Source organism: Micromys minutus (genome assembly GCF_963924665.1).
Source record: "Micromys minutus genome assembly, chromosome: 12".
NCBI classification, from domain to species: domain Eukaryota; kingdom Metazoa; phylum Chordata; class Mammalia; order Rodentia; family Muridae; genus Micromys; species Micromys minutus.
Genome location: NC_137981.1, coordinates 28,377,707 through 28,390,628, shown reverse-complemented (window position 1 = coordinate 28,390,628; position 12,922 = coordinate 28,377,707). Strand labels below are relative to the sequence as shown.

Sequence of the window (12,922 nt, the reverse complement as noted above, 5' to 3'; positions counted from 1 at the left end):
CTGATGGCCACAGACCCAGCTGCCTGGTACCACTTACCACCCAGAACTGCAGTGCCCCACAGCCAGCTTAACCTACCCCAAGCCTGCTCCAAAAGGAAGTTCCTCAAACATGCAAGAGTGCCTTCACCTCTCCCCTCCATCTTTGACCTCTGACTCTTGGCATTCTATACACATCCTGATTCCATCTTCCTGTCTCCCTCTGAGTTTCCTGCCTTCCCACTAAGGCATCCAGTCACCTCCACCTAATTGTTCTGAGAAATCTCAAACACCCAGGCCAGACCCACTCTCTGACAACTTCCTGTTGGCCAGTCTGACCACCCCACAATCTTGACCACAACTAACTACTATGTCATTTGACACTGGCCTGTTTCATGTTCTCTCAGATGAGGCCTCAAAGTGGGATTGGTTTGGGTAGAGGCCCAAGAAGCAATCTTTGGGTTCCAATACTGGCTTTATCATCTGTAAAATGGGGGTAGATGGGGGGTGTGGGGGAAGAACTTGAAAGATGGCTCAGCACTTAACTGTTCTTCCAAAGGAACCACATTTGATTCCTAGCACCCATATGGTGGCTCACAACCATCTAAAAATACCAGTTCCAGGAGATCTGACACTCTTGAGATTCCAAAGGGCACCAAGACATACACATGGTACTCGGACATATGTGCAAGCAGAACACTCACATACATCAAATAAAAACAACCAAGTTTTTTTTTTGTTTGTTTTTTTGTTTTTTTTTTTAAGGAAAGATGATACCACCAAACATGATACCTACTAACATGTTGTTATAGCTCAAACAGGTGGTGTTGCAACCCTGGGCATGACAGTACACACCTGCAATCCTAACTCCCAGAAGACCCTCTTACGCTACCCTGACCCAAACCAAACCAAAATAAAATAGCGAGGACATTCACATAGGGACACCACACGTGTTTTCCTACAGACCACCACCGCCATGCCCCTGCCTGTTTTACAGCTTGTGCACAGTTTCTCACAAGCCCTTCATGTTCCTTCCCTGAGCAGTGCTTTGGCCCCCTGGCCTCTCTCCACAGGCCCTTGAGCAGACACACTTACCCATGTTCATACTTCATGCCATTTCCTCCCTTAGACCTCTGTTCTCCTGATGTTTCCACAGCCTTTCTCTCCTACAGGACTCATGCATGCTGGTCTTCCAAGCTTTCCTGGTCAGTAGCATCCCACGGAGATGTTCCTGTGTGGTGGTCAGTACACTAACAGCTGAGCCCCCAGCTCTTTACTTAACAACCCCAGGAGAGCCCATCACGTACAGGTTCCATACCTGCACATGTTGCTGCTTGTTAAGCTTTCTTGTATCCCCAAATCGGCACTTGGGGTACTCCCAGGTCACTGACGAGACAGACGTGCAGGGAGCTACACCACCACCAGTCACCGCAGACATGTTCTGAGCTAAGGTGACTTCTGTTTCTGTTCTTATACGGTAAACAGGTAACTGCACTGAGCACTGAATGCCTTCTGTTTTATTCTTTTTGCTGATTTTGCTATTTACACTAGGTCCAAGGGGTAATGACATAGTGATTCTGGTGCTGGTGGGCCCTGGAGTGTGATGTACCTCACGGAGCAGAGATGTGGACTAGCTGAGCTCCGTGCAAGCAGGAGTTACAGAGCTGTTGGCCAGGATGAGTCACCCAGAAAGAGGAAATTTGCCAGTATGAGCACATGTTCGCTTTCGTAAGTTTGAGAGGAGCATCTGCAGGACATAATGAAGCTGAAGAAAAGACAGGAACATGGCTGCACCTGTGGAATCCATTTGGTACTGATGTCTACAGCTCCCCTCCCACCCAGCAAAGGTCTATCCCTTATTCTGTCTGTCCTAGGATGTTTGGTACTGCTTGGTTTTTATTGTTTTTTTTTTTTTTTTTTTTAATTTTCTCTTTGTTATTTTTAGTTAAGTCTGTATGTACGTGGCCTCAGATTCTCTGGTCTTAGAGCTACAGGCAGTCGTGAGCTGTCAGACGTTGGTGCTGAGAACCACTAAAGTCCTGTACCTAACTGCCAAGCTCTCTCTAGCTGTTGCTGTATATTTTAAGTCAGCAGGTTCATCATAGATACACAATGTTTTACAGAAAAAGTATCTACAATAATGCATTTCTCTAAATGATACTTCCCAGATACTAATTCAGTTGCCAGGGTAGATCACACAAACGCCTGTAACAAACCTTCCAAGTGAAGGTCATTTTTCTCCACCTCCTGGAATGGGGTTGGCCATGTGACCCACTTCAGCCAGAAGGATAACAACAAATGTTAAGATCAGTGACCTAGGAAGGACATGCTCTTTCTGCTCCTGAAATCCAACACCATGTGAAAGGACCAGTCTGCCCTGCTGAATGAGAGGTAGCCACCCCTGCCAGCCTAGGTGACAACCAACCAAATGTCTAAGATAAGGCCATCCAAGAAGATGAGCCACTTGCAGTAAACCAACTGCGTACAGACAATATCAGCAGTCAAGCCTGAGACCAGGGAAAATAAATAAAATAAAATAAACCTGCTTGGCAAAGCTATAAACTAAGTAAGTGTTTCAAGCCACTAAGTCACAAGTAGTTTGACCTGTAGCAAAAGCTGACAGCAGACAACTCCATTTTATGAGAAGAGGAAGGCTCAGCCATTAAGAGACCTGCTGAAGGTCCCATAGCTAGCTAGTAGCCTGGGACTCTAAGCCATGCTTTCTGGTTCACAGGCCGAGCTTTGCCAGCTCTCTCCCAGCCAAGACATTCTACACATTTCAAATGTCTCCTCACTCAGTGACTCTTTTTAAAGGTTAAATGTAGAACACAGCCTTATGTAGCCCTATAAAGACCCAGTATGTAGCATCTCTGAACTTTCTGACCTTGTCATTTCCTGCTGACATTGTCCTTACAGAGTACAAAGGGCTCTCTGCTCTGCAATCTTCTGACATAGTCCAACCATTTAAAAATAACAAGACCGCCAACACTGACAGACAAACACAAAGGGTCAGACTCGCAGTGGCATGACATTCACCCTAAAAACTGAGAGAGGGCCACTGAGATGGATGGCTCAGAGGATGAAGGAGCTGACCAGCAAGCCTTGTTACCCAAGTCTGATTCCCAGAACCCACACTGTACAGGAAAAAAGCTGATACCTACAAGTCGTCCTCTGACCTCCCTATGCCCTACCCTATACACACAAAATAAATTCAGGTTAAAAAAAAAAAAACTGGGGGGAAGGGAGCTGGGCATGGTGGCTCACATTTTTAATTTCAATACTTGGGAGGCAGAGGCAGAGAGCTCTCTCTGAAGTCAGTTGGTTCCACACAGTAAGACTCTGTCTCGATAGACAAATGGAGGGAACTCTGATGTGACGCATCAGGGACAAACACTAGGTACAAATGTCAAATGAAATGGGCCAGTTGCAAGTGTCGAACATTGCTCAATACCCATTGCTTATGAAGCATCTAGGGTAGCCAAGGTCTTAGGAAAGAAAGCAGGATGGTTGACAGGGTCTGTGGGGAGCGAGCAATGGGGAGACACTGCATCACCATGACTACAGAATCTCAGTTTGAGAAGAGAAAAGGCTCTGTTGGTCCGGGTTGCATAAGAAGGTGAATGGTAATGGAACTGAACTAAAATGGCTACATGGAAAACCTCTTGTTACATGTTTGAGAGAAAGAAAGAGGGAAGGAGAGAGAGAGAGAGAGAGGGTATGGGGAAGAACAAAAGCCAGCAGATAAAGGTTGGACTGCCCGTGGTGCCTGACGGGCACTTAGACCCCACACTGCCCTCATCCTCATGCTGATGGCCAGATGGGACATGGACAGTGTCAGAGCAGCCTTGAAAACAAGCTCGGGCCCAAATACAAATGCTCCCAAAGAAATCTAAGCCGCTCCCCTGCCCCCAACCCAGTTCAGAAAAGACGGCATGGCCTTGCTCTTCTTGGTACAACTTGGACTTGGCCCGGGGGGGGGGGGTCACAGGCTGGGCCTGATTTATTGTCTGGAGAGGGATTTGACATTGGGAGTGAGGCAATGCAGGGTTTTGATGCCCAGTTACAATTCTGCTAGTCCTGTGACTAAATGTCTTCACAGAAAGGCACGTTGTAGGAATGGTTGTTCTTCTTGTAAGTACCTGGTAGGGTTCAGTGAGATGCTGGATGGAGGATCCAGGCATTCAGATGTATGGCACCTGAATGGAGGGGGAGGGGAGAGGGGGAGGAAGAGGAAGGAGGAGCCAGTAAGCTGGTTCTAAGTTTTCCACAATGAATCCTTTTTTTAAAAAACGTGACTGAAGCCCACCTTATGCAGGGACCCCACTGTCAGACACACCCTCCCGTTTAAGTCCTAAGAACAATGCTGGCCCTGCACCACCAGCATCTCCAGGATGGGATACAAAAGCTCACAGTGCACACCTGAAGGAAGTGCTTGTTAGGACTCTCAGATACCATTCTTGCTGGGCATGGTCAGAGGGGATTTTTGAACATCAAAAGGAAGGGGGCGGGGATGAGGCAGGGGAAGAAAACAGGAAGCCCCAACTTGGCAGCAGCTGGGGTGGATGCTCCCCTACCATCAGAAATGTCATAGGGCTACTCACAGCTCTGCCCCAGCTCATCAATCACACCCACAAAATGAAATCTAACATCCTCCTGCCTCAGCCTTGCACACCCTTCCAGTTCCTTCATTAGAGACCTGGGTCCCTTGGAGCTGAGGGCAGGGACATCCCAACCCTTGCCTTACTTCCCCACCAGCCACCAGAGGTCTGAGAGAGGCTTTGCAAGCTTAGGTCTAGCCCTGATGCCCTCAAGACTCATCTTGGCTCTGCCCATTGTAGTTGGTCACACACCTGCTTACACCTGGTCTGGCGACACCTGACAACTGAATAGTTGCCCAAGGGACTCAGTGAAGATATGAGAAGAAACACATGTGCCACAATCCTCTGCTTTCCAGCAGATGTGGTACCTCTCAACACAGCTCCCTCCCACAAAGGATTTTAGGGGTACAGAAAAGAAAGGCTGTAGGACTCACTCCAGGATGTGCTGTAGCCAGATGGGGCCCCACCCACCGAGCATGATTTGGATGACGCCAACCAGACAGCTTTGCTCACCTAGCTATGAGCAGGAAGGAGTTTGGAGGAATGTGGTGATGAGGTGGGAGAGAATTCTAAGTTCGGGAGGTAAAAGAGGACATAGGATCAACTCATGGTTCCCCATGCCCGTCGCTCGGTTGTTTACCCATCAATCCCTTCTGTATCTGATTCCTTCTGTGTGTAGCACCCTAGGCAACATCCAAGTATGTGGAGCTGCTCTCATTGTAAGCACAAACTCCGACAGGTCAGAGGTAAGAAGGGCTACCCGAGGGTCATTCCACCCTGCACCTCACAAGCAGCTGCTAAGGGGGGGAGGAACATGCAGAAGGAAGCGCTGGACACATTCACAGAGCCCACGCGTCCAGCTCTCTTCAACTCAGAGACTTCGGCCACCACAAATCATGTGACAAGAGCCATCCAAATCAGCATGCACGCTCAATTAATGGAGTCATGAGCTGGGTGGAGCTGATGAGCCAGGGTAGAAGAAAGCTGATCAAAGGCAGCCTTCCTTGTACAAAGCCATGATCTTTCCACATAGGGCAGGTGCTTCTCACCTTCAGTGGGAAATACAGAAACCAAAAGGTGACCCCTGCATGCAGCTGCGGGCAGAGCAGGCACCTTCAGGCCATCATACCTGCCTCGCCACCCTGCGGGCTTCCCAGTAAGGCTTTGAGTCCTCCACAGCTTTGCCGATTTTCTTCGCCAGCTCGTCCAGTTTCACCGTCGCCTCGACCAGGACAGATCGGAATTTCTGGCGGGCATCCTATAGCAGGAGGAAGACAGGGGAATTATCAGCAGGCTCTGGAAGGAATCGGCAAACATCAGCTGTATCTGCTCAGAAACACCAGGAAGGAATCCCCACATCGCCAGGACCCTGAATCATTTTACAAGCTGGTATAGGCTCGGCACCACTCAAAACCACTCAAAGCCACTGTAAGAAGGATCGGGCTGAAGTACATGTAAGAAGTACATGAGAACTTCAGGCTGGCCATGTGGCTGAGAAGAAAGCACGTTTGCAACTTACTTTAGCTACACTTACACGTTAGGTTTTTCAATCACTCGTCCATTCATTCGCTTACACACTCAGAATAGTCTTGCTATGGCACTGAAGTCCTCAATCTTTCTGCCTTCACCTCCCCGGTGCTGAAATTTAATAGGCATTCACCACCACCCTGTAATTTACTTGTAAAATCTGTGTCCAGGGACTCCTATGTCAGGAAGTCCAGTGTATGTCAAAACCTCCTTGGTCCCCTGGGGAAACACTCTCGGTAGCCTTTGGTGGCTTCAGTTCATATGGCTGCACCTTTCCCTATACTCCCACAAAGCCCTAAACCATGGGACTCATAGATGTCAAACACTGACTGCTTACCACCTTCAGGACCCTGACCTCGGGGTACCTCCAGTCTGATAGGGGTCCCCATTCTAGAACCACCAGTGTGGGGATGGATGCTGGGGGGACTCAGCAGAGATGCTCACCAGACCATCTACAGCAGGGGAGACTCCTAGGAAACCTTCAAAGGAGTAGGTAGGATCTACACAGAGGCCAGCATGGGAACACTTGGGGCCGGGGGGTGAGGTGAGAGAGCTGATCCCAAGAAGAACGAAAAGGCCTGGCTTGGCTGAGAAGAGGAAGGAAGTGGCAGTGTTTGCAATGTGGAAAGGGCTTTCCTCACAATTAACCTTGAGAACTTGTGCTGTACGTGTGGAAATGTAGGGTCTTGAGGGGCTAAGGGAACCTTGGATCAATTCTTCTAATTCATCCCCTTATCATCTCAGGCTTATGGGCTTGGCAGATGGGTCTGACTTCCAGAACACAGGAAGGAAGATATGTGCTCTGCTGCCCTTGGGAGCTCCGGAGCCCGGATTGCACTTCTGACGAAAGCCTTGGCCCCAGTTCTGTGTCACAGTCGTCAGGGTTTCTGTTGTATACAGCTCTCTCCTCCACATCAAAACGGTACCTCCTGGAGGGAAATGGGAATTTCCTAAGACTCAGGAAGTCCACGAGCTTTCACAGCTCAGGGTGCCCAGAACATTACAGCATCAAGCCCTGCCCTTGGTTACATAAGCCCTAAGTGAGGGCTGGTGTCCTCCTTAGATGCTGTCTGCAAATTGTTCATCCATCTCAGCTCCAGATTCTGTGAGTCATCACCCATGCTGGGGAGGGATGGTAGAGGCTGGTTGGTTGATTTTTTTTTTTTTTTTTTTTTTTTTTTTTTGCTTTGTTTTCTGCTTTTGAGACAGGATCTCCCTCTGTAGCCCAAGCTGACCTTGAACTCGTAACCCTCCTGCCTTAGCCTCCCTGGGAGGCTGGGATCACAGCTTGTGATGGGTTTCAGGAAAATGACCTGATCATATTTGGAACTTTTCAAACTGTCACAGGGTTTCAAGTATTTCTGAAGATGCCTTGAGCAGTGCATTGAGGCCCACCAGCCTGGCTAACACCCTTTCAAGACTCTGTATATTCAAGAGCACGGGGGCGGGGGTAGTGGGCAGGAGACAGGTCTAATAATCACATTTCCCCAACAATGGGCTTATACACCTGGGTATCACATGATCAGCTCCATCCAAACACCACAGATCTAGTCATAAAGTGATCATAGCAAACAAGCATGTCTTTCCTGAGACAAAGTTATCTACTATTTTTTTTAACTAGCAATTTATTTAATTCTTCACTCCAGCCCTGTCTTTCCTCCCAGTGCCCCCTCGCATAGCCCCCCCCCCATTCTTCCTTCACTGCTGGACTAGGCACATCCTCTTCTAGGAGGCAGCCCAGTGAAAGGAACAGGCTCCACAGGCAGGCAACAGTCAGGAACAGCTCCCACTCCTGTTGTTGGGGGAGAGAGAAGCATGATCTAGTTCTTAATTTTGCCAGAAACTGTGTCTACTTGAGTAACAATTTCCCCAGAGTACTGAGGTATAGGAGCCCACAAACCAAAAAAATAAAAATCTTTCCCACCTGCCCAACCAACAGCCTCAACCTCAGGGCTCAGCCTCTGGCCCAAGAATGCTCCAGGGATTGTGAAGGAAGAAGCCTATGCATCAGAACTAATGAGACTTCACATGAAAGAGTTTCTGAAACTTAGCAGAAGAAACTTCCCCACTGAGGTGGCTAAAAGGGTGAAGTGGAAGCATGGGGTAACTGAACTGCTACTCTGGACCCTGGGAGAGGCGACAGAGGTATGGTACAAGGGTCCCAGCAGCCCCTACCATACCACTCTCTCCCTTAAGACAGCCCCAACATGGCCACCTTCACATTCACTTTTTGGTTTCATACAAATGATTGGGAATTGGACTTCTATCAAATGCAATTCAAGCAGACTTTTAAAAACCCCAAGACTGAACCAGAGACCTTTAGTTAGTTACCATATTGCTTATATTTAAGTGAGTAGGGAGGGGAAGGCCAATCTGCATCAACCCCCAGCTCGGCATTGTAATTAAGTGCAAACTAGTCGCTGGAGGACTTCTGCCTCTGGAGCAGAGTTGATGACATTTAACTGAGAAGATTTCCTTAAATACTAACTGAACAGCTAGCTGCCACACACTGGTGCCTTCTGCTCCATTCCCTAGTAAAGACCACACTGTGGTCCCTTGTTACCTACGTAGCAGTCAAATGATCCTCCAAAATGGATTGAGTGGACAGAACATTGTTTTTCTGGGAAATGACCCGTGGAGAGGGGTAATTCATAAGGGCAAACGCCTCTGGAAGATGAGCAGGTCTTTACTCTCAAAACACAGGAGCCATTGGACACAGGTGCAGATCCGAGTAATTCCAGCTCCTGGGAGGTAGAGGCAGGAGGATCTGGAGTTCAAGGCCAGTTTAAACCCACCCCTTCCCCAAAGCAAGCAATTTACTATCCCAGGGCTGGTAATCTGCTGTTTTAAGATGGCTTGCTATAAACCCAGGCTGGCCAGCAACTTACTCTAAGTGTGTGTGACCACACCCAGCAACTTAAAATCTGCACTCCAAGGGAGTTCTAAACCGGTTCCCTCTGTGTAGTGTCTTAGATCTTCAACTTAGGTGACTCACATGGAGGGCAATTTATTTAAGCAGAGAATTGCTGACAGGGGCAATCTCTCTGTTTGAATGTGTCAGTGTGTCAAAAACACAGCCCCACGTAGATTAGGAGCTCCAGCTAAGACACCCAGAGCCAGCGAGCCTCAGGAACAGCATGCCAGTGTTACATACTGGGGACAAGTCCCTGCTTTCTGGCCAATCAGCTTATCCAAGTCTTTACTACCTCACTTGTAAACTGAGACTAATGAACAGCTTCATGGAGGTGTCCCCCGAATCAGGGGCACAGCGACAGGATGTCAGCTTTTTAAAAATAACTGTCCTACCCATCAGAGACGGCATGTAGGTCAAAGGCTCCTTGGTGATGCTGTTTATAAATACACAGCTTTGGCTTGGGGAGAACGGCCTCAAAGGCAAGAGCTGAGCCTGGAAATGACCCTGTAAGACAGGCTCAGCAGGAACCACAGGGCCAGCATGGAGATAGGACAACTGGAGCCAGGTGGCATGGCCTTTTTGAGGCTGCAGAGTAGGCAAGCATCGCACTCTAGACAGTGAACCCTTTAACCCAGTGTGCACTGGTCTCCAGATACACTGGAAAGGGGGTCCCTCAGACCTCTCCAGAGAGCCTGATACTGGAACCCATTTTCACAGTAAAGTGAGACTCTTTGTTCTTCTTTTTAAAATGTAGTGTATACAATGTGTAGAGGAGGAGAGGCATGGCCCCGTGGAGGCCATCGATGATGTGTATATGATGTGTGTGGGGGCGGGGCATGTGTGCATGGCCCTCATGTGGAGGCCGGGGGATGAATCTGCACATATCATTCTGTCCTCTCACCTATACATTGGCTCCAGGGACCAAATTCAAGTCATCAAGCTTGGTGGCAAGTGTCTCTGGTCACTGAACTATCCCACTGGCTTCACTTTTCTACACGTGTGTTATTTGACACATGTTGTGGTAGGGACAGAACCCAGGGCCTCACACTTACAGGCAAGTGTTCTAACCACTGACCAACACCTCCAGCCTATAGTATTATTATCGCCTGCTTGCTTGGCTTGGAATTTTTATTCTTCTTGTCTGTTGTTTTGAGACAGGCCTGGGCTAGCCTCAAACTCACGGCAATTTCCCTACCTCAGTCTCCCAAGAGATGGAACTACAGGTGTGTGTAACCACACAGCCTTCTAGTCTAAATTAGGTTTTAAAAAAGAAAAAAAGTTTGCTTTTAAGCATTTGCCTTGTCTTGGGTGATTGCTCATGTATAGCAACAAAGCTTCCTTTTCAGACAGGGTGAACTGGAAACAATGATCAGTTTAGCAGACAATATGGCGTAAGTAGTACAGGAAAAAATGGTGCCAACCGTGTTAAGGGTGAACTGCCAAGGACGAAGGTCATGGTTAGCTGTTAGCAAGGGCACTCTAGAGTCATGGTAAGAGGCACCACTCAAACACCGGGGCTCACTGACGGGGCGGGGGGGGTAATACCTGAGCTCTTTAAAATAACTGTGCTTTTCAAAGCCATCCGGTCTGGTCTGGAGAGTCCTTGCGGGCACTTCTAACACACAGGAAAGCTGTCCGAGTGGTGTTTGGAGGAGAGAAGGTAAGCGCTCTCTCTGGCTGACAGAACTATCTGAAAGGCTCAGAGGCAAAGCCATACCACGGGCGGCTAAGGGAACTCTTGCTGCTGTTAATGCCCCACGTTTTAATTCATTTAAATTATACCTCCAACAACTGCACGTAGCTAATGTCTACTGTACTAGGCAGCACAGTCCTCACCCTAAAACCCTCCCATTTTAGGATCCACCCTCTTCCTGGCACCTTTCCGCTGTTGCCTCTGTCTGTCCACACCCCACGTGACGAAGGGGAGTCAGGATGGTTTCTACCTTAAGAATCCCACAGCAGGGTTGGAAGCTGACTGACTGTGTCAGGGTAGAGCAGGGCCCAGGAAGATAAACCAGAACGGCACAGGAGCCAGGGAGAGGCAGGGCCGGGCACAGGGTGTGGGCCTGAGGAGCTACAGGAGCTGAGGCCAGCCCTGCAGAGTGCACGACAGTCCCGGCCAGTCTGTGCGGAGGAAGCATCTGAAGAGAACACCTTGGCTAAAAGGACCTCACAGTCACAGAGGACGTGAACAGCAGGGAAGGAAATACCAGTGTCCTCGATGGCGGAAACCTCCAGATCACGGTGTGATCACAGCCCCACTTCCTTGGTCACGTTCCTTCCCGACTTCAAGCCTTGACTTTGGTAGTGGAAGCCTGTTGGAGGGCCTGCTAATCCTGGTGAGGATTGTCCCGCATACAAGAGGGTACCCTGATGCCATGTTTCTGTTATAAGCGCCTTCCACACAGATCGCAACACAGAAAGCCAGGAGAGGGACAGAAGAGATGGTCAAGAACACACACGTAGACACCAGCAAGAGGTGACAGAGGAGCAAAGTCCCTGGACCCTTGTCTGGGACATCCAGTTATGGGGTCATGGAATCGTCAGTCAGAAGACGCCTTTGAAGGATGAGAGGAATGGGAATGGCCGTGTGGGGACAGCAGGCATAAACTAAGACCTCTGGAAAATCTGGGCTCTCCCCCCTCACAGAAGATCCAACAACCCTCCCTCCCCTGGGTCCCAAGAACTACTCCTATGACCTTTCAGAACTTTGAGTGGACAATGGGGCAAAGCACAGAGGTGTCTAATCTTAGGGAGGTTCCAGGCCCCCGGACAGCTTTGGTGTCCGGGTCAGATCCTGAGCCACGGCCTCACACTGCCCATTCTGGTTCTGAACTAAGAGGAAGGACAGAGACCACCATGTCTCCTTCCTGCAGTCCTAAAACTAAAGGACTGTAGAGCATGGAAGGCCTTGGTAGAATCTACCACCACCCCACGTAGAGGGGCTCTAGTTACCTCTGATTTGACCCAGAAGTCCTTCCACATCAGCAGAGGAGTACCTGGGCCCTGAACATTACAGACTTCCTTTATACGTGTGGCCAGTGTCACGATTCCACAGTCAAAACTGGAATGGGAAGAAAGTCCCTTTTTCATGTTTAAAACAATTTCAGATTGGGGGGGGGAAGTGAGGGTAAAATGGAGACTTGCGAACATTAGGGATGCGTTTTCTAAAGATAAAATCATCTTTGTACATGATGGTGTGGTGACCAAAATCAGAACATTAGCACTGCCCCACTGCTACTGATGTGACCCCTGACTATCTGCACAACATCAACTATCTCCCTTGAGTCTGGGGGGACACTTATAATCCCAGCCCTGGGGAGGCTGAGGCTTGTAGGGACATTCTGCAAAATCACTGCCCCATGTTACTAAAACATGTTAAAAACAATTCAAGGCTGTGTCGGATGAGCCTGGAGATCAAAGGAGAGCAGGATGGGTAACAGACACAAGAGGATCTACGAGCCTGGGAAACCCTGTCCACCCTCCTCTCCTCCCCCCGGCTTTCTTTTGCCTTCCTCCCCTCTCCTTTTGCTTTGCTTTCCTCAGTGTGATCTGGGACAGGGGACCGTGATCTTGCAGGATGTCCCTCAGGTAGAAAATGGCTCCCTTTCAGTTCACCTCCTGCCCTCTGTGGCACAAGGATGGGGCTAAGGCCAACAGGAAGGAATGTTTTAACACCCAAGGCCCAAAGTTCCACAGAGGAAGAAACTCATCAACCTTTGCAAACACCAGCCCAAGGGTTAGTCGGGCAAGTCCTCCTTGGGAAAGGTGGGGCTGGAGTGACCGGCACCCTATGGACTTGGGCCAGGACACACAGCACAGCAGCTGGAGAGACTGACAGGCTCTGTGCTTTCTCAGGCATCAGCCACACACACACATTCTTGAGCCCACGGGATTCTTTGAGAGG

General features: G+C 49.1%; 1 protein-coding gene across 1 annotated transcript in view; it reads right to left on the bottom strand.

The window, feature by feature from the left end:
- SH3BP5 (SH3 domain binding protein 5) overlaps positions 1-12,922 on the bottom strand; it is a 62,297-nt gene that overhangs the window by 32,841 nt on the left and 16,534 nt on the right. The window contains exon 3 of the mRNA XM_080926870.1: positions 5,704-5,832. Within this exon, the coding sequence (XP_080782996.1) occupies positions 5,704-5,832 (129 nt within the window). The remainder of the gene's footprint in view (positions 1-5,703; positions 5,833-12,922) is intronic.